The sequence below is a fragment of the Drosophila albomicans genome, chromosome 2L (assembly GCF_009650485.2).
Source record: "Drosophila albomicans strain 15112-1751.03 chromosome 2L, ASM965048v2, whole genome shotgun sequence".
In the NCBI taxonomy this organism is placed as follows: domain Eukaryota; kingdom Metazoa; phylum Arthropoda; class Insecta; order Diptera; family Drosophilidae; genus Drosophila; species Drosophila albomicans.
Window position 1 is genome coordinate 9337868 of NC_047628.2, and position 27604 is coordinate 9365471.

Here is a 27604-nt window from a genome sequence, read left to right on the forward strand (position 1 = left end):
ACTAGAAGCTGCCAGTTCCCTCAGTCACTCGTTTACCTGCTGCTATCATTTGTTGGTGTTGTTATGGGATTTGGTTATTTATTAACATGTTTGCTTTTTATTGCAACAGCGCAAGTCGCGTCGCGTCAAGTCGACAAAAGCTGTAGCTGTCTCACACACATTCATATGTATGTACGTAACAAAAGTAGAAGAAGATCAGAGTGTAGTTGCGTCGCAGCGTCAGAGTCAGCTCTAGCAAACAGCTTCAGCTTCAGCCTCGGCTCAATGCTCATCAGTTGCTGTTGACGTCGTCGCTTGCCATTTTACCAGTTAAGATCTGCGTTTCGTTTCTATCGCAAAACAGTCAAAATTGTCAGCTCGTTGCATGCACATCGCGTTCGCTGCTCGCATCTGAACGCCATTCATACAGTGCCTAAAGGACTTATTGTGAAGGATTATTATCCTCCGACACTCACACACACACACACACACATCCATACGAAATGGCAAAAATAATAATCAGTGCTTTGTTGTGTCTAGCCATGTTTGGCTCATTGGGTTAGTAAATACAAAATATTTCATACATCTATAAAAACAAATGCAAATTTCATACAAAAAAATAACGAAAGACTTAGGCAACGAACTTGTGCATATTTGAAAATATTCAAATTGGTTGTGGGTACAGTTTAAGCGCATTCCGTACTCGTTCTGCTCATCACACAACAAACGCGTTGTACTTGTTTCTTATTTCCGAACCAGTGCAATTAAAATAAAATAGAAATAAGTGTCAGCATTTTGCTTGTTAAAAAAAACCAAAAGTAATAAGAAGCAAAAATAATGATTTCTGTTGGAATTTTTTTATTTTTGCAAATATTTCCGTTTAAGCAAATTATAATTTAAAATTGGTTTCCTCTTTATGATGTTATATAATTTTTAAGAACTTTTTAATTCTTTTAAGACACCTACTATTTTTTTAAATAAAAATGTGTGATAATATTTTTCTGTGAAGTAAAATATTTTGAAATTGAGTAATTAAATGAAATAACCTGAAATAAACCACTTTTTGTCATTAATAAATTAGGTATTATCTAGTTAATAATTAAACAAATTTGCAAATATTTCAAAAATTTACTTCTCAACAATTTTGATTTAATTAGCAAGTGCTATACGAAAAAAATTCTATTAGCAGACCTTCCGCAACCAGTCTTGAGTAAACGTTTAACTTAATTTCGATCCCACGATCTTTCAAACACGGCACAATAGTAATTACATCAATTAGTGGCGCCACAATTAAAATTTCAAGCTTAGTGCGCCCCAGTCTCAAGCAGTGTTGCCAGATTCTTCGGAGTAAAAGTTGCTAGATTTGAGAAAAAAAGTTGCTAAAAATTGCTAAAACTTATAAAAAAAATTGCCAAAAAAGTTGCTAAATCTTTTCAAGGTTAGTTTTGATAGATTATATTCATTTTATATTAATGTAGGAATAAAATATTGAAATTAGAAATAAATAATTAAAATAAATAGGATTTCGTATCTTCTTGTGTTAACACCTATTACAAAAATATCAGAGTACTTTTCATTTTAGTAAGTACTCATAGAGAAGTACATACAACAACAACATTTTCCATGCTTATGTAGTCCATACCTGTTTATATAAATATATAAAAATAATTTTTAATTTGTTTTATTTATATTAAAAATATTTAAATTCCAAACTAACCTTATAAATGTTGTTTATATACTTTTGTTATCTTCATTTAATTTAAAACAAATAATAATAAAACAAGTAAAAAAGCTACAGTCGATTGTGCTTAACTGTGAGATACCCTCTACCCTCTTTTGAATAAAAGCAAAATATTGGGGTTTTATTTTCAAAAAATTCCGAAAATTCTACAACATTCTAAAAATATACCAATTTGTATATTTGGTATATCGATATAGTACCACATTCAAAATATACCATAGGCAGCTCAGTATATCAGATTGTCAGCCAAAGCAACTAAGACCCCTAGTAAGTAGGCGTTTTTGGTCATACAAAATATTTTGCAACCAACTTTTCAGGAATCACTATTGTTATTATTGTCTTAACCAAAATTCGCAGCTGTAGCTTTAAAATTACGCTTTTTATTCTATTTTATTGATTTGCGAGGGCGGAAGTGGGTGTGGCAACAAATGCTGTCGAAAAAAATTATAGCTCTATCTCTTATAGTCTATGAGATCCAGTGTTTCATACGGACAGACGGTCAGACAGACAGACATGGCTGGATCGTCTCGGCTGTTGACACTGATTAAGAATACATATACTTTAGCATTCAGTTAAATAAAAATATCGATTTCATAGTGAACTATTAATCGCAACTTTTGCAGTGAATGGCAAAAATACAAAATAAAAAGGCTTTAAGTAAAATATAAATATAAAATTGCTAAAATAGCTAACAAAAAATAAAAAGTTGCTAGATTTGTAGCTAATAGCATTTTCAAAAAAAAAGTTGCAAATATTTTGAAAAGTTGCTAGATCTAGCAACTAAATTGCTAAACTGGCAACACTGGTCTCAAGTGCCAACTCTTAAGTCGCCAAGAGACCGCGACACCAGCAAATATTTCCCCATCGCCTGAATAGCTCCCGAAGATAATACAGTTGATAGAGCAGCGTCATCGCGCAATTAGGCAAGCGAGTGGAGGGACTCTGCAAGATATAAAAGATTTCCCAAACAATACCAGGAAATTGCACGACAAGCGAAAACTGAAAGAAAAGTGCAACTAATCAGCATAAATTTTTGAGCAAGAAATTTCCCTTTTGATTTCCTCATGGCAAAAATAAACTGCGGTTTAACGCTCACAACATTGGCGTGAATTCAGCGAGTATCTTCATTTTTCAAGGTCGAAGCGCTGCTCTTTCAAAATTAATTCACACATAAATTAATACTCCAAAATCAATATTACATAACACATGAGCGGCTGCCGTTGTCGTTGCCGCTACTTGGTTGTTGTTTATTGATATGCCAAGAAACTGAAAACTTGTTTTAAACTGGCCAACTGTCTATCCGATCCGATCCGTCTCTGGCTCAATCTTAGTCTCAATCTCGATGCGTGCCCAGCCGGTTAGTGTGACCTTTGAGCGCTTTTGCATTCAGCATCATGTTGCTTGGTTTTGTTTCTACTTTATTTATTTTTTGTCTACCTCATTTAATACGATGATAATGTCCATTTGTGGTGCACTTAAATGAAGGGGTAAATACTCGAAATCAAAATCGTACAAGCAGACTGAAGTGAATGTGAACTCAAATGTGTGGGAAAATTTAGCAAAAGGATTTTGGATCGTTGCTCAAATTTACAAAGAGTCACTTTCAGTTTCATTTTTAAAGTAAATAAAACATTTGACATATTATTTTCACATTTCTTTTGAGATTTCTAAAGAAATGCTTGAGTAACAACTGAAGTGATTTATTAAATCATTCGTCAATTAGCTAAAGTTCGCTTTGTTGTCTTTTTTTCTTGTGATGTTTGATAATTGAAATTCCAAGACACAATGAAAGCCCCCACGCGGGTTCAACAAACGGGGTGTGTATCCACACACGTAATAGCCATAAACTCATTAAAATTTCAAAGCATCGCAATGGTGCCGTTAAGTAGATAACATCCGCAGATGTTGTACATGCAAGCACCTCGACATAATTATAAGCAAAACAAGTATTGTCAATTAAACAATGCGGTTTGGGCTAGTTGTAATTTGTCGTCTCACACACGTAGTTTTTTGTACGTTTTGAATAAGAGTTTTAAGATTTTTGAAAAGCTTTGATTTTGAAATTATATTAAAAACGATTTACCACAAAGTTAGCTATTTATTATAACTTCAATAAATTTGTTTGTTGAATGAGAAATGTTGCACAATTGATAACTTGTATTTTAGTTTGAATATCTTTTAAATATATTTTGATTTATGTATATATTTATATTATTTTTGCATATTTAACATTCAAGATATTAGATCGTAGCCTTTTTTTATTTATGTTTTCAATTTGTTTATATCAACATATAAGATAAGATGCAAGTCGAGTTTTTGGCTGCTTATAATCTCTTGACCATAACGTTCACATGTGTGTGTGGTGCTGGTGGCTGAAAAACCACTTCACCCTGCTCATCTTTGTAGTCCGCGTAAGCAAAAGAGTAAGCACATTCCATGCCCAAGGCCTCCATCTGACGAGCTGCGTAGAAACTTGTGCAGTCGGCTATCAGCAGGGAAAACCCTTTGCCACGTGCCCTTTCTATTAACACATTTGTTAGGCGTGTGCCCAACCCGTTTCCTCTCATGTGAGAGGATACACAGACTATAAACAAATAAAGCGCCTTAGTTACTTTGTAGCGCTCAAAGATGTTCGCCTCGGTTTCGATTGCTGAGAGGAACTTAGTTATTTGTCCCGAGTTTTTGGCTCTTTGACGATTTTCTTCCACATCACTGGGCTCTTGATTGCAGGATAAGATGATGCCAACAATGCAATTTGAATTGCGCTCATCGATAGCAACAAAACAATTGCCTTCTTCAATCATTGTTATCAGGTGATCATCGTGTTTCTTTAAGTGACCTATTTGTTGTTTCTTCTGTAAACACAAACTCAATGGCTCTGCGGTGTAGAAACTGTCGAATAAAAGTTTCCTCACTTCCTCGTAGTCTTCCACTTTCATGTCACGAATGACGATTCCATCCGCTGATGCGCACGCCATAGCTAAACAATCACAACTAACTCGCTTATCGTTTTACGATTCGCTTTTGGTTTGCTTATCAGACTTTCATATCAACAAAAAGCTTTTGATAAGCTAGCTGGGCAAACATTGTAGAGTACGAAAAGATAGCTAATACACTTTACTACAAAGAGTAGTGTAATATTAAATGAAATCTAATTACTCTTCGTAAGAGAAAGTTCTTATAAAATACTATTTTAAGAAGTCTTAAGTAAATATTATTGACAAATAAATTTAAAATAATTGATAGTTTTTCTTTGTTAATAACGTGGTCTAAAACTAGTTTCTAAGCGTTTGTTTTTAACCTAAAGTTGAAATCATTATTGCATTCTCATTATTTTTATAAAAATTTGTATTCCATAAATTGGAATCAATTCAACGTTTTGTTGAATATTTTGGTGTTTAGTTAAATCATTTTGTTAAAAGTTTCGAGGCAAAGAAAACCGCGAGCATCAGTTCCCATCATAAATCATTAGAGGTAAGCGCGAATTATACCCAGTCCTTGCCCTATTAACCCCAACCTATCCGCCCTCTCTTGCAGCTCAAGCAGCTGGCCCTAGTCCCTGCCGTGAAGCCAATGGCACTGCACCAGTCTCTGGCTCCTGCGATGCCTACATCGAGTGCAGGAACGGCGTGGCCGAGGAGAAACTCTGCCCCGATGGTCTGCTGTACAACGAGAAGTCCACTGGCTACCCATGTGGCTATCCCATCGATGTGGAGTGCACACAGAAATCAGCGCGCCTGCAGGCTGCTCAGCCCACAGACGACTGTCCTCATCAGTTCGGCTACTACCGCATAGGTGACTCCTCGAGCTGTGGCCAGTTCATGAACTGCGCAGCGGGTCGCGGCTTTGTCTTTGACTGCCCTGAAGGATTGGCCTGGAATCCTGCCACATACAAATGCGACTGGCCCGATCAGGTTGAGGATTGCGATGCCGAGAAATTCTTGGGCTTCCGTTGTCCAGCTCCCGCACACAAATCGGAACTGTTGGGCGAGCAAGAGGAGGACTACACATTCCATCCATCGTCGGATAACTGCCAGGTGTACTTCATCTGCATTGAGGGACGTCCACGTCGCATTGGTTGTGGCGAGGATCAGGCCTTCAACCAGGAGTTGAAGCAGTGCGACGATATCGACAACGTGCCCAACTGCAGCGCCGATATCCAGGCCAAGGGTGCCGAGATTAAGGCAGCACGCGCCAAGGCAGCTGCTGCTCGCCCCAAGGCAACTGCACCTCGTTCCAAGTACTAAGAAAATTGGGTGAATTCTGATGAAGTTTACTGGGAAGATTTTGTATATGCAAAGCAGGCCAAGAGCTGCTCGAGTTTTCTAGTCTGTAGTTAAAAGGGTGCCAATTGATGTGCCAATCTAATGTATAATTTTTCCCTCTCACAATAAAAAAAAAATAATGACAACAAAAATTCAAGTTTGTGTCCTAAGTCTTTCGTTTTCAACAGATAAATTACGACTGTTTCCGATTATTAATACCTCTTTACGATTTGTGCTTACAGCTCTCGCTTCTCCTGAGTGTTTGATACCCAATGGACGTTTCGCAGTTGGCGATCAGTGCGATGCCTACATCGAGTGCCAGGACGACGTGCCCGTGCACAAGCTCTGCCCAGATGGTAAACATCAACTTAATCTAACTCTATTTTGAATGTATTAAGAGTTTTAATTTCTCTTTTAGGTCTGCTCTTCCATCAGCGCACCAAGGCAACAGGTGAGTGCACCTATGCCCCTTATGCCACCTGCAAGGAGCGCACTCTCCTCCAGCCTGCCAATGGCACCGATGAGTGTCCACGTCAGTTCGGTTTCTATCTGAATGGCGACTCGACCAAGTGCGGAGTCTATCGCAACTGTGCCCACGGAGTTGCAAGCTTGACCAAGTGCCCCGAAGGATTGGCCTTCAACGAGGAGACCTATCAGTGCGATTGGCCCGATCTTGTGGAGAGCTGCAATGCCGAGGCTTATCTGGGCTTTAACTGCCCTGAACCCGAACCCCTCGAGGGTGCTGCCCCCTCGGTCGATGCCAGTCCAGAAGGAGAGCTGCGCTATTACCGTCATCCCCAGACCTGCAAGAAATACTTCGTCTGCGTCAATGGACATCCACGTCTCTACAACTGCGGCAGGTATCTGGCCTTCAATGCTGAGACAAAGTTGTGCGACTTCTACAACAAGGTGCCCGAGTGCTATGCCCTGCTCAAGGAGAAGCAGAAGCTGAAGGCTGAGCGTAATAACTTGCCAACTCTGGAGAAGGCCCTCGAGTAAGTTCTGCGACTTTCGGGTTGAGCATTATCATAGAGGCTGGCCCAAAGCGGCTTTCCAATTGTGCAATTTGTTTTTGTAAATACCTAAGTATATGTGTATTCTGTAATAAATAAAGTTACTTAAATAAAAGAATATTTTATTGATGAATTGAAATTGAAAGATGTGTTTGTTCTGCTGTAGAAATCGTAAGAAAGAAAATCCCTGCTTTAGGTTTGCAAGATTTAAATTTTATTTTTTTTTATCATCTGTCCATTTTGGTTTATTAGTTAGTTTATATTTGTTGCTTACTCATATTATTATTATTTGTTAATAGTAGATTAATTAGAATTATATCAATTTTACATGTGACTGCCAACCGTTTCCACACATTAAACATTAAACCTGCTGTTCTATACAACGACTTTATCATCTTTTTCTTTCTTCTTCATTTCTTTTTGCACATTTTGTTTAAACAATTCCAGTTTACAGAACTTATGCGAAATTAATTTTTATTAGTGTGTTTTTTATTGTTTATCATTTTTATATGTTTAGCTTTTCTTTTCGAAATAAATGTAAGCTCGAATTTTTTTGTTAAAAACATTTCTCTGTTATCACTAAGTAACCAATTGATTTGATTTTTTCTTTTGTATTAAATTTATTGGAGTTGCTTAAACTAAACGATCCAAAGATCCCAGCTATTCCTCTTACTTCCCTCGCTTAGTATCGTTTTTTATTTGTTTTCATTTCATTTTCTTTTTTGGCTATAAAAATTAAGTTACATTTTTAGGTTTTCTTTTTGAACTTTTGCACTATTTTTCTGCATGTGTGTGTAGGTGTGAGTGTGTGTGTTTTTGGTTAAAGTTACAACAAATAATGAATATTTACGTTAAAGTATTTGCGTTTTTGTTTTTTTTTTTTTTTTTTTTTCGTTTTGTATGTTTATTATTTAGAGTTTGTTTTATTTGGTTTTACAAATTTTTGTTTACTTTTCTTTTCGTTTCGATTTGTTTGTGGTGCTTGGCTAAGGCGACTTTTGTTTGGTTGTTTCACTTTGTTTGTTTACTTTGTGTTTTACATTTGCAATATATTCAACATTTGTTGCTTTGTCTGTTGTCCATTGTCTGTTTGTCTATATCTTGTATCTTGTTACTTTCCTCTTGATTTTTTTTCTTGTTTTTCCCCATTTACAAAAACGAATAATTTGTATTTAAATACAAAGGAGAACATAAAAAGTTGAACAGAACAAATTGCAAAACTAAATGATAATCGTACACATTTAAATACTTCAAAGAATAATTTCATTTTTAGTGTTTAAAATTTGTGCTAGAAATTCGGCTATTAAAATTATTTAAGTTCATACCACGCCTCAAATTTTAGCTTGAGAAAAGTTTTACATATTCTGTTTCCGTATTCGTATGTTTTTTTTTTTTTTTTTGATTTAACATATTCAGTCTTTCAGCTTTTAACGTAAATAAATTAATTAAATTAATTTATTTAATTTGCATTACAAAATGTTCAAATATTCATTGCTGTTTGCTGCCTGTAAATAATTTCGTGTTCTATTGCATTTATGTGGTAATTTCCATTGTCTGCCTTACGTTGCTTGGTTGTATTCCATTTCATGTTTTGTTTTAAAGTTTATAGCCAAAAATTTGTTTTATCTCAAACGACGACGCGAATCGTGATTGATGAAAATTTGGAAAAAATTTTTATCCTTAGTCAAAGTTGGTTGTAAAAGCCAAAAGTTTGCTTGCTCCATTTTATAATAGTCATTATTTATGTACTTAACTTAACGCTAGATTCTTGGGTTTATCATTTATACATTTAATAGTAATAATTATGCATGCTCACACTACATATGAATGTAGTATTTGTCTTCTCCTCCCTCAATCGTACTTCGACTTCTCCTCCATTTCTTCGTCTCTTCATAAACTGCGTAGTTTCTTTTTGTTTTTGAAATTTTTGTTTTGGTTAAATTTAAAAACTTTTCAAGTGGACGTACAATTCAATCCTTTCGCTTTCCTTTTTGGTATATTCAAAATTGTTTGCTTAAATTTAGTTAATCATTATATAGTATAGTAAATATATAAAATTTTGTGTCTAAATTCAGTTGTTTTTAGGAGTTTCTTTTTTGCTTTCTTTTTGGCAAGTAAAACAAGATACGGCCGGAAACATAAAACTCTCCAGAGTTCCCATCAAAATGTGTGTTTCTTGTTTTTCTTTTCTTTTCCATTTCATATTTGTTCCGTTTTTGTTTTTTTTTAGTTTTTTATTTTTTTTTTTTTGGGTGGGGCTTACGTTTATCATATGCTATATATAATTTCTTGATCCTTCAATGCCAACATAAAAATTTGTTGTCAAATTACGTTCGTTTCGTTTTATTTTTTCCTTTTTTAAGGTTTGAATTGTTTTTCATTTTTCTTACTGTAAGTATAACCGGTCTCTTGTATCTTTTGATAAGGCAACTGCTTTTGTTACTGAATTTGTAATATTTTCTGTTGATTTATATATTTAGTTTTAATTTTGTGTTTTTGGTTTTATTTTTGAATTTATACATGGTGATTTGGAACTGCATTTTGAGTTTTGAATTTTGCTATTTCAACCGAAAATATGGCAATTTCTTAAAGCATATCATAAGCAGCCAGAATTTTTTCTCATTTTTGTTTAGACTCCTAAAAACAACGAAACATTTTACCTTTTGCTGTGCCTTAAATGTTAGTTTAATTTGAAATTTTGTTTATCAATACACTAGACAGTTTTCTTTTGTTTTGCTTTTGATTTATTTCATTTCATTTCTCATCCATAATACGTATAATTTTGAATTTACTTTTGTTTCTTTCCTTTGCCATTAAATTTTGCAATTTCTTAATTTAGTTTTGGTTTTTAGTCGTTAGTCGAAAGGAAATTATTATAATTAGAGCTTAATTTTGTGGCCTAAAGTTAATGCAGTTTACAATGCGTAAAATACATGACTTTCATATATTATTATTATTTGTTTTATATATTTTTATTTTACGCGTAGTTTTGGCATGTTGTTGTTGCCATCTTTAAGGGTTAATAATAAAAATATTAGTATTTTTATTCTTGCTGTAACAATAAATCGAATAAAATCAAATAACATAAAAGTAAATTTGTAAAATAGTAAAAAATTTATTGGATTTTCAGCTACAAATCTGAAGAAACTTAACCAACTCAGTAATAATTATGAAAATGTAATAAATTGAATAGAAAACATAATGGGAAAGTAAACTAGTTGTACGCACAATAATAATTGAAAATGTGATAAAGCAAGTGGAAAACTGAGATATCAACTAATTTGCTTGGCTTCCATTATTAATGGAACTTTCGCTTTTTGCCGCCACGTTTCTTTCCCTTGCCACGCGACTTGGCCAATTTGCGTTTTTTGCTAGCGCCATCACCACGCAGCGTCGATTCGCGGCTAATCTCGCCAAGAATTTCATCACCCAGAGTGCCTGTGAGAGGTTTAGAATTAGCACCTTGTATTGCCAATAAATTGAGTCAAGGACTTACCCAATGTGGTGAGCTTGCGCTGACGATGTTTCTCCGCCTTAGTGACTGGCAGACGCATCAAGTAGTCCTCCTCGTATTCCTGTTTCTCCTTCTGTGCCTGGGAGAGCAGTTGCTGAGCCCTTGAGCCCGACGACAGCTCAGTTGGCGCATCCAAGTACTCTTCCTTCAGATCTTGCAGCATCGATGAACTAAAGCAGCAGTTAAAACATTTATTAGAAAATGAAAGGAATGCTATTGCACATTTAACTCACGTGATGGCGCGCTTCTTGGCACGATCCAAAGCCTTCTTCTCCTTGTCTGCGTCACGCTCATCGCCATCGTAGTAGACAGGTTTAATGCGCGGTGGCACGTAAACTCCCGATTTGCCAGCTGTGGCTGCTTTGCGCGGCTTTTTCGCAGCTCCAGCCTCATCATTCTCATCCTCATCCTCATCCGCATCACTGTCACTGCCTGCCTCGGCATCATCGTCCTCTTCATTGTCAGCGCCTGCTGCACTCAGCATATCCTCCGGATTCGGCTTATAGAGTATGGGATCTGTGCTGCTTGAGACCCCTGTGGTGGCTGTCTTGACCAGCTTGTCAATCTGATAGCGCAACTTATAGTCTATGGGTCGTATCTTCTCCAGCACCGTGCGTATCTCAATCAGACGCTCAATTGATGGATCACCCTCAATGGTCTCGCCGGAGCATTTGCGCAGCACCACGTATGTCAGATTGATCAAGTAGTCGAGCAGCATGTGATACTTGACCTCCAGAAAGCTGAGGCCATACTCTGTGCTTAGTTCGCCGCGCTTCACACGCTGCAGCATCCCCTCGACGAGATCTGTCACCTGCTTCACATTGCTGTTCATCTCGCCCAGCAGCTGAATGGCCTGAGGTATGTCCTGCTGACCCTGAACCTCACAGTCGTAGTCGAGTGCCTGCCATAAAGAAAAATTTGGCATTCATAAGTAATTACATCAATGATTAAGTGTGCTTAGTTTAACATTATTATCAGTTAAGGTGAACAAACACTGTATTAAATATTATGTATACATTTTTAAGATATTTGCGCTTAATGATTATAGGAAATTGAAAATACATAAGTGACTTCAAAGTAAAAGACTGTTCAATTCTAGAATGCCGTAAAAAAGCTTGGCAAGATAAATGTTTTGGCATTCATTAGGAAATACATTCATATCAGGTTTAAGTTTGTTCAGCATTATTATTCTTTTGCAGCTAAAGAAATTTAGACAGCTCTCCTCACTAACACTGAAACTATTCCGTCTTACATTCACCAATACAATCTCACTTTATAGCCTTTGACAACTTTGTAAAAGTCGAAACACTTATACGCTTTAAATAAAGATCAATCCATAACTATCATAAACCTCAACCTCAACAAAAGCACATTTTCTCACTATTTTTTGAACACAACGATTATCACTCAGGGGGTAAATGGTATTTCATTTTATAATTCACTCATACCATAATTCACTCACTAAACGACCATAGTCATGATATAACTTAAGAAAATAGATTACAGCTTAAATCTAAAACGTCGAAAAATTAAGTTTCTTTATATTTATATTATGTTTACTTTGCCATATTTAAGTTTACACATTACTGAGTTTAATAAAATTCGATTTATAAGTATTTTAAATTATGTTTTTATATTGTTTGCAGTTAAAGAATTTATTGTTAAACTTGTAGATTGTAAACTCTTCAATTTCTATTTTAAGATTGTTTCTACTTGAATAATTCTGTATAAGTTTTTAGTCCGCCGCACCTGAGCAATCAGTCTCATTTTAAGCTGACTCTGCTAATAAATGGCGTGACATCAATTCGATACTTTCAGCAAATGCTGACCTTCCATGTAGGCTATATACGCGCTGTACTATGCCAATAATGAATACCATATACAATATGCTTTAGCCGCTGTACATAGGTCTACTATAGAATGGATATATTCTAGTTTGTGTGTGTGTAGTTGTGACCACAACTAATTATGCTGGCGTTTTCAAAACCAAAACTAAACAGTTAGCCAATAGCCAACATGTATACATATGGCATGCTGTCTCGCTCTCTCGCTCTCTTTGTTGTTGTTATTATATTGACCATCATCACCGTCATATTTAACAAATTCGCTGCAGAGGAAATTAAATTTGCTACGAAAATACACAAATAAGTTGTTTAGTATATGAAATGCCATAAACAGACAACCGAGTACAGTGGATGTTCCCTACAGCTGCCCCATCTGCCATCTCCCTCGCAAATGTCCAGCCGCAATTCTATATGCATCCCAGCCTATGTCATCCATTCTGCATCCTGCTGCACCCTCTGTGTGTGTGTGTGTGTGTGTTTCATGTGTGTGCGCGACACCGCACAACTCATTTACATATTTTATTGGTTGCCATTTAATTATTTGCATTTTACAGAATTTTCGGCCACGACCAAAACCAGCTACGCCTCCCACCTCCCCTCGCCCTTTCCCTTCGCTGTTACCCACACAACTCAGTTGACTGCCTTTTGACCGCCGCAGCTTATGCTGCATTTATTTTCAATTAATATTAATAAAGCAATGCACAGACAGCGGCAAATTGGGGGAAAAGAGAAGTTGGAGTAGGTAGTTTTCATGTATTTTTTTCTAGGATTAATTGCAAATTGTAAATTACATAGATACAATTTTTCTGGTTATTATTATTATATTCGCTATAATGGTTTGTTTGTTGTCAATTTTTTTGGTATGCACTGTGGATTCGAAACAGCAAAGTTCAGTGACTACTTCATTTCGTTTTAGGGAAGTGCAAATTATTATAAAATAAATGCATTTTGCATAATTTATATATGTATAATGCAAATTTTAGTGACTTTTTCACCCACTGTGCACAAGCACGTATTTTGCAATTTACAAAGCAATTTATCCAAATAATTATTTTGATAACAATTTTTAGAGTGCTTTTGTTTTGTTTCGACCACGTTAATTTTATGCATTTTTGGCAAATTTGCATATTATTATTGGAAAATTAATTTAATTGCATTTTGCGGCCAGACACGGAATAACAAAGTGCTTCGAAAGTTTGGCCAACATGGGGGAAATCGATCTAATTGAACTATTTGACATGTTGCCGGAATAAAATTAATTAAAATGCGTATAACATTGTCATTTCGCAAAATATTATAATGCAACAAAATTTTTTTTTCTATACATAAAATTACAGTACTATTTTGTGATTAAGGGAATTAACATTTGACAATGTCGTTTTTAGAGAAGTGTTGAAAATGTATCTGAGCTCACTACTATTAATCTATAATTCAAAAAAATATTTGAGCAAAATGAATTTACACTATTTTTCTAAGGTATTACAAGTGAGAAAGAATTTATAAGAAGATATATTTGCAATCAACATTAATATTCGTTTAAATTTATTGGTAGTTACTGTCTTAAAGCTATTGCTGTCTAGAATCTCATTCATGTATAACTGTTTAAAAACAAATCATTGCTAATTAAACCAATTGCTTTCAGAACTTGTTCTCAGTATTTAATAGCTATTGAACTGTTTTGCAGGTGTAAAGAAGCAACGCGTCAAATGAATAGCAAAAGCTAAAGAGCTTGCGTAATGTTGATGCGAAAATAGCTTATAAAGTATATTGTGTATCATAGTTCGATTGGAATGTCATTGACGCGTTATAAGCCGGGCAATATGAGTTTTGCAATTAAGCCTCTGACACGCACTTGACTAGCCAAGCGTTAAGTGCCATGGCCCAAGAGCGAGTCAAGGGTTGGGGGCAAAAAACGCGTTAAATAAAATGCGCGCATATTTTAGGCGACAGCCAATGCAAGAACTGGCAGCTCTTGGTAACAGCAAAATAAACAACAAAGGGAATAACAACAAGAACAACAACGATGGCTGCAATAAACATGCACATACACATGAACATGCAACATATGATGGCAGAGCTTTTGCAACTCGCCCCAAAACGAAACCGCAATGCCGCCTGCATGCGTATAACGAGGGCCGATTATAAATGTTGACTCGTTACAGCAGCAAAAAACATCAACAGCAACAACAACAACAGTCATCAGTACATGCAGCTGCCAAAGGCAATTTACAACAAAATGGCAAACTAACCAGTGCATACACATAAGAGACACATACGCGCATACACATGCAACCACACCCACTTTACAGGCTGCGTCCCGTCATTTAAAATTCGTGGGGTTTTTTGTTTAATTTTCAAATGCAACGACTGCAGCAATAACAACAACAAGAACAACAACATCCACAACAAGAACAAGAGTTGTTTCCATGATTGTTGTACAGTGTCGCTGCATTTGCATTAACCGTTATTTGGCAATGCATTTTATGTGCAACTCCCTCCCGGAGTCTGTGACCGCGCCCGTAAGTAGGCAACGAATTCAATTCAATTCAATGCAATGTTTTACCCGCCTCTTTCTATCCTCCTACCCACCTCCAACCCCTTTCACATTGGTCATTGCTATCGCTAGCTGTTTGTCTCGTTCTCGCTCTGTTTTAGTTTTGCCTGCAAATAAAATATAAATTGCAATTTCTGTTTGTCTGCAACGCAGGTTATGAAAATTGTTCACCAACCGCCCCGAACCCCGTCTCACCAACTTTTACCATCACCTCCCTCACGTATAGCTAAATTTAATGACAGCATTTGATGCTACTTCACAGTTCCATTTGCCTCCCTCAACGCGAATGCGAATGCGACTGCGGTCTGCAACATTTTCGCAGCATATCTGCAATTGCATTTATCATCAGTTGAAAATTTCAAATTTCGGTTTTTTCTTTTGATTTCCCCGGGATTTAACTACATAAATAAATACTGTGCAGCTCTGCGATAATTGCACAAAATACATTGCATATTTATAGAGGTTTCACATTTGATTTTATATACAACGCACAAACGCTGTCGAATGCATATTGCATGTTGTACATACACGGAAAGCAGCTAAAAATGGGCAAAATGTTAAACTGCCTCTAACTTTGGCAGCAGCTAACTTTTCCAATGTGTATTTAAATGTATGTTTAAATGTATTTATGATTTTAAGATATAACAAACAACTAAGAAAACTACAATCGATTTTGCGACTGTGAGATACCTGCTACCCATGTTCAATGAAAGCACAACACTGTTTGTTATTTTGTTATTTATTTGGTATATTTATGTAAATCTACGACATATAATGCAATATACATCATCCAATTAACTTCAAGGGTTTGTTATCAAAAATAAGATGTATATTTCATGCTTTTCGAAAATAATATTATTTTTTCAACAATTCCAAAATGTTTTTAGTTTTCTACCTTTACCATGGGATTTCAAAATATAATACTAACATTTGCAATTCGAAAGACTGATATTTGCTTCAAATATTAAATATATATATTGTTTGAACTGACTTTCAATTGTTTCAACGCTTTATTTTCTAAGTATTTATCTTTTTTCAAAATAACTTTTTTGGTATATTATATTATTATGGTATCATATGAGTAAAAGGAAAGAAACAAAAGAATTTATTATAATTTAACATCCAAGATTAGTTGTTCTAATTAATTAATAACCAAAATAATCATTCAATCAGCTTCAGTTGCAATCTAAGTTGCACTTAGTAGCTATAATTGAATGAAAAACTTAACAACTAATTTTTAAAATTCATCTAATTTTATCTTTTGTCTGTTTGAGCCTTTAGAAGATTAATCGGCTAATTCATATGTTAGAAAGAGACTTACGAATTGTTTTAGGCCAGCAAATTAGTTCGTTAGCTAACTGCCAGAGTAAATATGAACTAATACGGCGGGGGAGAGGTGGGTGGAAATGACAGCTCACTTTGATTTGCTACTGATATGGAAGGGAATATATCAAAGCAGTCAGTAGTCCGTTAGTCGATCGGTAATCCGAGTTACACTGTAAAACGTTTCACTTTTCCGGGCTGTCAAAGAGGCAGCATGCAGCGACCCAAAGGGACCACTTGTTTCAATTATAAAACTACAAATTGTGCGCCATTTGAGGGCAACTTGCTGTCGCAACCACAGCAATGCACATCAAGCAAAGCAAAGCAAAGCAGAGCAAAACAGAGCAGAGTGAGGAGGAGTCGTCAAAAGGATAAATTGGAGCTGGGGGTCTCACACAACAGCTACGCGACGCCCATTAGAAATCGATTGACATAACTCAAAAATTGTGCAAATTAACGTAAAACCAGCGAACCAGCGACAATATGGGCGGGGCAATTGTCGAGGATGGGGCACAGAGGGTGAAGTATAGCCGACAGCCTGTAAATAACGAGGCAACATCCCGCCAGAGTCCGAAATATGACCTGGCAACAGTTCGGTCGGTCTCTCTGCATGAGGAGAAGCAGAAGTGGGAGGCATGGCTACGCTGCATACATATGTAACTATGCAAAAGTGCGAGTGAGTGCGTGTGCAGCAGTGAGAGGAGGAACGAAGGGAAGGGAAGCCAACAACAAGCTACGACAATGTTTGGCGGCCGCGTCTCGTTCAGCGCCTGATGAAGAAATACGCGTGAATGTTGCAAACCGCAGCCAGACCAACTGTCCCACCCTCCGACCCCTTTTACCATCCGTTGAAAGCCTCCACAACTTCATCCACTTCAAAGTGAACCTCAAATTTATGCAGCGTTTCGTGCAACGTGTCGTTGTCTTCTCTGCTCCTCCTCGTTGTAGTTGTAGTTGTAGTTGTAGTTGTAAATGCAGTGCAGCTGGAGTTGCTGCTGCATTGCCAATAACCGAAATATTGATTAGAGTTTATAGGCAGCAGCAGCAACCAAACCGCCACAACGATGTTGACTCTGTAATAAAACGACACCACAGCCCAGCAAACAAGTGCTGCACTCAATTCTACAAACTGATTTCTTACCAAATTCTCTATAAATTTGTAGATAAGAATTTACAAGCTGGATTTATTTTCAATTCAAAGAATAAATATTTATATCGTACAAAAGTGCTCAAATATTTCAGTAAAATTATTAAAACATGTTGGGGAATTTATAATTTATGTTAAAGAATACATTTTTGTAGTATTTCAAAAGATTTCGAATATTGTCGAATATTTTATGATTATATTATATTAATATTTTGATGTGATTTGAATACAAATATAAAAATAAATCATTTTTCTTCAAAATTTGGTATGGATATATGTATATATGTAAATATTTGTATTTAAGGAATTTAACTTGTGAACATGATTTTCACAAATATAAATATTTATTAAAATATGCAAATATAATAATGTATTATACATAATGTATTACTATTTCATATTGATATTATGATATGGTATTGATAAGAATCAAAGTTTTTTTTTAAATATTATGATACCGTATAGATATAATATATATAATATCAATTCGAATTAATTAAACTTGGGAAACATTAAAAAACCTGATACAAATTTATATAAATAAATAATTATTCTGTCGTACCTAAAAATTCTATAAATATTGATTCATAATTATCAAAAGTACATTTCACGCAATTATTTATTGCAGCCTCCTTGCCCAGTCAGCAATGCAATTGACAAACTCAAAGCGATTCAAATTACTGGAATGTGTTTGCCACCAAACACCTCCCATAATTATAACTCCTCGTCGCTGTGGCAGCTGACAGAAATTGTTGACATTTGGCGCTGTTTATGTCATATTATTTGTTGTATTTGCTGTGTTGTCGAGGGGGTTTTTGTGTTGGCGGCGATCTTTTTTGGTGGTGTTTTTAGGTGCGCTGCAAACGGAAATGAAACTTTTGCGGTGCCGCGAAATGCAAATGGTAAAGAGAGGCGGCGGAGAGAGAGGGAAAGTTGGGGGGATATCCAATATTGTAGTACATATGTATTGGGGATTAAATTGAATATGCATGTGTTATTTGTCTATGTATTGTTGAGCACATAGAATTGCTTATGTAGAAGTTGCAAATATAATTGCATATTTCATGCAGCATTGCACAGAGCAAACATCGTACTTTCCCGCCTCAATGGGCATTTGGCATTTGGCAATTTTCAATTCGATGGTGAAGCGACTTTTTTGTTTGCTGAGTGTGTTGTTGCTGTTGTATTTTAGGTGTCCTCAAACTCAGTCCAACAAATGTGGAGCCAGCCGTCGTCCATTATTTATTTAAATAATTGGCTTACCATAAAAAATAATTATAAAATACCAAAAATTGTTCGGGCAGATAAAAGCGCATGTACAATGAAGGGATGAATAAAACGTTATGCGCGGCTGCGGGGAATGAGAATTGGCAGGTTGCAGAAATGGATTTGAATAAATGAATAGCGAATGCGGGCATATTGAGAGATTAGAACCGCAGTTCTATTCAAAAAGGCGCCGCTCAAAACGAACAAAAATAAAAACACTTTGCAATATTTATTATCATCTGTATAAAATAGAATCTAAAAATAACAATTCTAATATACAAATGTTATCTTGTTTTAAGATTTTTGAACATAAAAATCTTGTTTCAAGATTTTTTTAAGATCAAAAAATTCTTAAATCAAGATTTGCAATCTTGAGTCTATAATAAAACATTCTTAAAGCAAGATTTAAATTTTAAAATAATATGTTCTTAATCCTAAAATGAAAATTGAACATAAAAATAATGAATTGAGATTTTTTTAAACTAAAAAACTTATTTCAAGATTTCTTATTAAGATTAAAAACATCTTAAATCAAGATTTCCAAGATACTTCTTTAATCTAGATTTCTTTTAATAAAATCAACCAAAGATTAATTAATAGACATGATCTACACGTCTTTTAGTTCAATTTTAATAATTCAACGATTTTAAATATAAATTAAATTCCGTGACATTTATTTAGATATTGAAGATATTAAACATTCATAAATATCGAGATAAAACTTGCCCAATTGCCCAATATGCATTTAGAAAAAATTTGTTTATTCAATATATAAAAATATATTGACAATTTAAAGATTGCTGGATTTAATGTGCAAATAATATTGTCCACTAAATTTCAGAAAATCAATTAGTAATTTAAAATTAAATTCATTTTTAAAGGAAGTGTTGGATTCAAAGGTAAATTTATAAAATTCTTTTCAGATATTGAATAGTCATAAACCTTTAGCGAAAATTTTTAAATATTTCCCCCAAATTGCCTGAAACCAATTTTGAAAATAAGTTGCTAAGATTAATTTTTAAAGATATTGACAATCAAAAACAATATATTTTGAAATAAATTGCAGAAAATAAATATTTAGAAAGGCTCAGAAAAAATTAAAAAGATTTAAAAATGCATAAATTATTAGTAAATAATTACAAATAATAATTTCAATTAATTTTCAGGAAATTAATTTGAAAAGGTTGTTTGGTGAATAATACATATTAATAAATTGCAATTGACTAGCGGTACTTTTTATTAATTTGCCTGAAATCAATTGAAAAATGTTATGAATATGCGATTCGACTGAAGCACCGAAAATCTAATCATATTTTTTGAGCTATAGCGAATTTTGAAAAGCCCTTCTGCCTCCCTCTACTCAAGAGTTGATGGGCGAGCAAACAAACAGTCAAGTTTAGCAAACATATAGTAACAACAACAACGCTAGAACAAAAAAAAAAAAAAAAAAAAGAGATGAGACATACATGAAACATACAAAGTGAACGTCGCTAGAAAAAAATGAAGGAAAAAGGATATAGTAAAGTTGTGGAAGCATGGGAAACGAGTCGAGGAATGAAAATATTGTGCATGGCGAAAAATGAGAAGAGAAGACGAATTCGTCGGCAGACCAGCAGATAAAGTGACAGAGCGACAGTTATTCCGTTAGACACACACAAACACACATACACTCTTGCCAACACTTTGCAATTGTTTATACATATGGGTATGCAACGCTTTGGGTTGAGTGGTTGCGCATACGCCGCGTAGTCGCTGTTATTTTTTTTCTCCGCTCCCCTTTTTATTTATTCCGCTACAAAGCAGCTAACAACAACAGCAACATGAACAAAGTGTCAAAGCGACGCACATATTTGTAGGCGTCAACGGGCGTCGCTTTTGTAAAAGCAATTTTCATTAACAAAAGAGGCGCGGTTGAGTGGTGGGCGTCAACGGGTTAAGGACGTGTGAATACAAATGAAAAGAGCAAGTGAATGTTACGAATCAAAGCTTGCAAAAAACGTGAATCCTAAATAAGTACAATTTCATAAGCAAATTGAATAAAGCAAGCGACAGATTTTTAATGGAATTTCAATAATTTCATTTCGTCATAATTTGATCAAACAATATTTTGTATGTTTTCATATATTTACTTAGCTGTAAATTCTGTTAAAATGTATTTTCCCACAACAAACATTTTTTTATATACACAACCGTTCTTTTACCATCATTTTTATTTTGACGCCCATTTTTTTTGATGCACATTGAAATATATTTTTTCAATGTGCTGCCATGCACAAACATGTTTTTTTTCATTATTGTGCATACAATTTTTTCATTTATTAAAAATACTTCTGTTTGTGAAGCGGATATAATGACGGCGTATATTTTAAGTGTTTTCCAATGTATTTCAAGCTGGGATTTAATTGGCAATTTACTTTAATTTAAAGTAAAAAAATGGCTTAAAATTTGTAGTTCGTTGATCTCAATTGCTTAAAAAATTATAACAAGAAATTTATTTTTTCAATAGACTCGTAAAATCTGAAAGGGTTCAGCTAACAAGTAAATGCGGCTTTCAAGTCTGGTTTAAAACAAAAGCTGGATTGAAAATAGTAATTCCAATAGAGTTTTCGATTAGAATGTCAACGAAAAATCGATGAAAAGGAAAAACTCATCAAATCTACAGACAGTTCGATACCACTGGATGTCTTTCTCTTCTGTTTTCGTATATGTCAGAGTTCTGTAATATTTAAAAATGCAAACGGGCCACACACTCGTCAACTAACAACAAACAAACAAGCACAAAAAATCAGATACATATCGCCTCTGTACCCCTTCAAAGAGATACTCAAAAAACAGAAAAAGAAAAGAATACAAAAGAGAAGAGCAGAGCAGAGAAGAGAAGAGAGTAGAAAAACACATCGGTATGAAATATTGCCAATCAGAAATGAAACCGAAAATAAATCGATTGTTTCAACAAAACGCACAGAGAACAGAACAGAGCTGAAAAACACGAGCCACGGCGACAGAGTTGCAGCCAAAATAACAGCAACAAGGATAACGAGGACATGGACATTGCCACGATGATGATGTTGTTGCTGTAGTGGGAAAGAGCTAGCCAGATGCGATGGAGTTGGATTTGGCCAGGACTCGGCTCGGTTCGCCGAAAATGTTGCGTTACGCGAAAAAAGAGGCGAGCGATGAACGCGGCAACCGGCGGCAATTGGGGATAGCGAGCGGATGGTGGGCCAGCGGATAGGCGTGGCAGAGCAGGACATGAGGACGATTTGGTTGAGTCTCTGGATTCAGGGAGGGGGCTGGGTGGCTTGTTGCACGCTGAGTGATTGCCTGCGTCTGTGTGGGTGCAAAATTGAAACAGAGTTGAGAGTCGAGAGCTGAGCCTAGTTGACCAGACCAAAGCAGAGCAGTCGAGACGAGAGCAGACCAGACCAGACCAGAGCAGAGCAGTTCAGTTCATGGCAGGCCTTCTCGTGTCGCATTGCCGCTGCTGGCAGGCCTCGCGGGCACAACAAGCGCGCTGAGTGGTTGCCAGGGGGATGCAGACACTGGAGCTTGTAAGGGAGGCTGGCAGCAGGCAGCAGCCACCAGGCACACACACGGCGAGCGAATACACGTTGCATTTGCATGTGCGGGGCATAATTGGACAGTGCCCAGTATGTCGCCCTGTGTATATGTATGTTATGTGGAGCTGCATGTGTGTGTGTGTGTGTGTGTGCGGCATCTCCAGCAGTCGCATTGAATGGCAGCTACAATTCCGGTTTCCTCTTTTTTTTCTCCACATTTTTTTGTTGCTCCTCGTGTGGAGGCCTTTGCATATTGATGACGATGATGACGATGTGCTTCTCTGTCTATCCTTACCTGTCTCTGTTTGTCTCTTTCATTTTCTCTTTCCCTTTTAGACCTCTTCTCCTGGCTCTCAACCTCCCCCCTTCCTACACCGATTTTACTAGTTATTGTTAAGCCTTGCCTGGTTTCTGGCTCAGTCAAAGGTGCCATGAGAAATGTGTATGCCAATGATGTAAACGGCGCTTTAATGCTTCGACCATGGAACTGGGGCACATCGAGAAGACAATAGAGCTCAGCTTTAAGTAGCTATACACACACACATATATAATTGACTAAGTTGAGTTCGTTTTCTATGGGAGAAACAATCCTAAAAACTCCCTCGACATATACATCTTATTTTAAAGCATACTTTTGGGCGCAAAATAGGATGACATTGTTTCAAAGCTATCTAAATGGTAAAAAAGAGTATAAACACCTAGTTAGTCAGGTTGCTTTTGTTCCCAAGCAATTAATTTGTGAATTAAGAACATTTAAAAGATGTGAAGTGAAGAACAATTTAAACAAGATTGAAAACTACAGTCGAATGTGCTAGACTGTCAGAAAACCATTTTTAATAAAAGCAAAACAGTATACCAAATTAATATACTGATAAAATACTAGAATATACCGTAGGCTATATTTGGTATATTGATATACTATTACATTTACGAAATGCATAAAATAGAAGAGTAATACTCTTCTCTTCAACGTAGATTTTTTTTATAACTATATCACTCTAAATTCTTCCTTCATCCCACATTCAATAAAGACAATCTCTATGATTACTGATATTTGTTAAATGTTATTTTTCGCATAATGAGTTTTTGTCGCATAAATGAATAATTAAGTTATAATTGCAAAGCAAATTAATTTGTGTTTCTTTTATGTTAAAGTATACATAATACATTAATATGCAGATTATGCAACGAATCGTTTTATTTTTGTATTTATATTAGTCCGCTTTGTTATATACAATAGTACATAGGTGTGTTTATATACATACAGATATGCAAATGCACCTGGAGCAACAAAACAGTACAATTGGTATCTAAAAACAATTCACATATCCAATTACTCAACAGTTGTGCGCAGTTGTCTAACTCAAACTCTAGGACTACACAACGCGACTTTTCCTCTTCGTTATCCTTGTTGTTGCTGCTATTGTTGATTGTTGTTGGTTGTTTGTTGTTGTTCTATTTTGCTGTTGTTTTGCGGGAAGGCTCAATAGCAAATTGTATTTAAAATTTATATAAAATGCTCGTCGTCGCATTTGTTGCTTTTGTGACAATGTGTCTGCTCCAACGCGATGGTGGCACATGCCTCATACTCAACCCCTTCTCTCCCCCGTTCAGCCACCCACACTCAACTGGCTGCAACAACAAACAGCCACCAAACGCGGTTATTTTTGCCATACAATCAACGCGGCCAACGTGAAAAATTCGCGCGATTTATGCATGCATGAAGTACCAATGTGTCTGAGCGTATGAGTCTGTGTGTGTGCGAGTTTATGTGTGTGAGTGTGTCTGTCCCTGACTCTGGCAAACTCCACATCCAATGCAAGCCCTCAGTTATGTGTCCTGCCTCGTTGTTTGGCATTTCAACTGGCGAGTCACCAAAAACTCGACGCTTGTTTATTTTATTGGCACGTAAATTTATGTGGAGCTCTCTTTCTCCCTCTCTTTTCTGTACTCTCCATCTCCTTCGCTCGCGTATCTCTTTCCCGCTTCCACTTATTGTTGAACAGGTTTTTCATTTTTGCATTTATTGTATTGTATATATATTGTGTTTTTCTGTGTATTTTATAAATAATTTTTGAACACGGCAAAATGGACACACCCAAAATGCAAAGGGGAAAAAATATCAGCGGGTCGGTCAGTTATTCAGATATATGTATGTATAAATTCAGACAGAAAATAGTCCAGGGTTGGGCCAACCGATATCATCGCGAAATGGAGTTGATAGCGACAGCAGCACAGAAAGGGTTTAAAGGTTGGTCAGAGGGGAGTGGAGGAGGGAAGCTTGTAGGCAGGTGAACTGTCGCGGCAATAGATGTGAATAGCGAGTGGCAACTGAATCTGATGGGCACTTCATTTGGATTATGGAAAAACGAAGTACAGAAAGCGACACATTCAGGTATAATAAAAAATATGGCCACGCGGAACCGGAAATTCTACTCGTATCGAATAGTTTGCTGACAGGCTGAAGAGCATTTTCAAATTTTTAGCTTGACTTTTTCTATCTCTAGACAGTTTTGAATTGCGACATTTTATTATTATTTTCTACATACATTTTAATTTAATTCAGGCAATTCATTTCTGAACTCTACTTAAAAAACGAATTTGTTTTTGAATTTTGATTGGTAACTGTTATGGAAAAAATATGAAATTTTACATAAAGCTATGAACACCATCTTAAAACGAGTAAAAATAAGAAAGCGAAGAAACAAATGAACTTAATTCGAAGACGATATTTAATATTTTAAAATAAAACAAGTAAGAAAGCTACAGTCGAGTGTGCTCGACTGTGAGATACCCGCTACCCATTTTAAATAAAAGCAAAATATTGCGGTATCATTTTTAAAATATACCGAATATACTGCAAAAATACTAAAAATATACCAAATGGTATATTTGGTATATCGATATAGTTCACCATTCAAAATATACCATAGACGGCACAATGTACCAGATTGTCGGCCAAAGCAACTCAGACCCTAGTAAGTAGGCGCTTTTGCCCATACAAAAGTATTTCTTTAATAACTTCCACAATTTTTATCTGATCGTAACCAAATTTTCAGGAATCATAACTACTATAGTTATTATTGTATATACCAAAATTCGCAGCTCTAGCTCTAAAGTTACGCTTGTTATTCGATTTTTTTGATTTGCAGGGGCGGAAGTGGGCGTGGCAAAAATTTGAAACAAACTTGATCTGCGTGCAAACATAAGAAATGCTATCGAAAAAAAATTATAGCTCTATCTCTTATAGTCTCTGAGATCCAGTGTTTCATACGGACAGACGGACAGACACACAGACATACAGACACACAGACACACAGACACACAGACGGACAGACGGACATGGCTAGATCGTCTCGGCTATTGATGCTGATCAAGAATATATATACTTTATAGGGTCGGAGATGCCTCCTTCTACCTGTTACATACATTTCCTGCCGGCACAAAGTTATAATACCCTTCTACCCTATGGGTAGCGGGTATAAAAAAAATTATTTTAATTTGAACTAATAATATTTATTTCAGTCGATTGAAAATTTATTTTCTGAGAATTGTTATCCTAATCAAATAACATTTTGAAATGTATTTTTTTCTAATTTGTTGGTTGATTTTAATTGCTAGTAACACAACATCCTTTGAGACATCAACTGATTAGTACATTTGCAGTTAATTAAAATATTGTATCTGGCATGAGTTTAGCGTTAGCACAATCTATCAACGTTTAACCCTCTTCACAGCACATCAATCAGACATCTGCAACATGTTAAATGTTGCGTAAAACCACTCAGGCATGCAAAGTCTAAGCCCTTATTATGAAGTGCCCATTCATAAGGCATTTTCCCCATACAGGACATTTCTCAGACCATTCAAAGTGGCGACGCGTCTAATCTATTAAAAGCCACATGAGGAAAATTAAGCAAAAAAAACCTAGATGAAAACAATGGTTAACCAAAGAGATGGAGAAATACTCCGCACAACTTTCGTTTATTAGTGATGAATGCATTTGAACATTTCTACATATCCACACTTTCACAAAAGGAATAATGCGGACCGTAAACGCCTCGATGCGAGCCGCAGATAAATTTCATAAATTAAATAGACGGGTCCTTGGCCATATTACCGTAAAATTGCAGACAAAACCCTTTGCAGCTGAAATCTCATTACAATTTCAACGCGATCAGACAAAGCAGCAGCTCATGAGGATGATAATGATGATGGAGAAGAAGAAGAAGACGGCAAACGGAAACCCCACTGATGAAATGGATTTTTATCCAAAAACAGGACACAGCGAACAAGCAGAGACAGCGACTCACAAAACCAAGCAGAGCGAGAAATATAGAGAAACTGAGAGATAGAGCGAGCGAATGGAGAATTATGAAAAGAATAAAAAAAAAAACAGGAAAACCCGTAGCAAAAGCGTCAACAGCCCAAAAAAAAAGAAAGGAAAAATGAAATGGGAAGTAGCAAAAAAAATCACAACATCAGCAAAAGTGGATTCCCTTCCCCCACTTCACCTCGCCTTGGATGAGGGTGACGGTCCACGGCGCGTAAAAAATGCAAATCCCAAGTCAAAGCTTAGAGCCGTAGCCCTGCACGTGGCAACCAGGCAACATACGAGCCAACTGCTTCCCCCTCAATCCCCCCAATCCCTTCCACCCAACCAACCATCAGCCATACATATATGAGTAATGGTAAAAAAAGAATAAAAGGAGAGAAAAAGAAAAGACAAAAAAAAATCTACGCAGGAATGGAATTTGAAAACGTATGTCCCGGCATAATGCAACGAGCCCCGGCTAGGAACCAGTTGGCCTGGTCAGTTGTGTGTTGGCAGGAGGTAAATTCAATAAAAACCACGCTGAAGCAGCACGAGATAGACACGACTCTCTCTCTTTCTCGCTCGTTCACTCTAGCGTTAGAAAAAATGCTGCAATTGGGGTTTGAGCTGAGTCGAGTGAGTGTGTGTTTGCATGCGTGAATGTGTGTGTGTGTGTGTGTGTGTGGGCAACAGCGGATCAATGACGAAAGTGCGTTGAAGTGTAGTGCAAACAATGGCAAAAAGGCATAAGCAAATGGAAATACATATGTGGAACATATTTGAAATCTGTATAGCACTACTCATACTCCTATTGCTATTCCTATTCCTATTCCTATTCCGATTCCGACTCTTTCGTTTCATCTGCATATCTGCTGTCGTTTCTACTGCCATTCCAATTTATTCGCATGAATGCATTCAACATTCTGCAGAATTCTAAAAAACTTTAGAGCTGCTGTTTTTCAGAATTTTTCTACATACACGTTTTCAATTTGAAACGTAATCATGTTAGAAACGGAATAAAATCTAAATTGAATTGAAATATTAGACATTTTAGATTGATAAAATGTATATTAAATTGTTGTA

At 36.0% G+C, this 27604-nt stretch overlaps 3 protein-coding genes across 6 annotated transcripts in view; 1 reads left to right on the plus strand and 2 right to left on the minus strand.

The window, feature by feature from the left end:
* Nucleotides 1-242: 242 nt before the first annotated feature.
* On the plus strand, nt 243-7137 carry LOC117565271 (protein obstructor-E). 2 transcript variants are annotated; one of them, XM_034244299.2, is made up of 3 exons: nt 243-537; nt 6228-6341; nt 6404-7137. In XM_034244299.2, exons 1-3 carry the CDS (start codon nt 483-485, stop codon nt 6982-6984), a joined length of 750 nt encoding a protein of 249 aa, XP_034100190.1. In that variant the 5' UTR covers nt 243-482; the 3' UTR covers nt 6985-7137. The 2 variants fall into 2 exon arrangements, with proteins under 2 accessions (XP_034100190.1, XP_034100189.1); XM_034244298.2 differs by lacking the exons at nt 6228-6341; nt 6404-7137 and adding an exon at nt 5258-6149 and having other exon boundaries at nt 313-537.
* On the minus strand, nt 4004-4698 carry LOC127565271 (arylalkylamine N-acetyltransferase-like 2). The gene has a single exon (XM_052003042.1). The coding sequence runs from the start codon at nt 4696-4698 to the stop codon at nt 4045-4047; it is 654 nt and encodes a 217-aa protein (XP_051859002.1). The 3' UTR covers nt 4004-4044.
* Nucleotides 7138-7863: 726 nt separating the features above from the next.
* Nucleotides 7864-27604, minus strand: part of LOC117563414 (neuroguidin) — a 58020-nt gene continuing 38279 nt past the window's right edge. Inside the window, exons 1-4 of one of the 3 annotated variants that reach the window (XM_034241748.2) lie at nt 12262-12294; nt 10746-11413; nt 10495-10682; nt 7864-10436 (exon numbers count right to left, since the gene is read on the minus strand). In XM_034241748.2, coding sequence (XP_034097639.1) covers nt 10297-10436; nt 10495-10682; nt 10746-11413; nt 12262-12279 — 1014 coding nt within the window. In that variant the 5' untranslated portion in view covers nt 12280-12294 and the 3' untranslated portion in view covers nt 7864-10296. Of the gene's footprint in view, nt 10437-10494; nt 10683-10745; nt 11414-12072; nt 12112-12261; nt 12295-27604 lie in introns of those variants that run through there. The other 2 variants (XM_052003039.1, XM_034241749.2) reach the window with 2 other exon arrangements.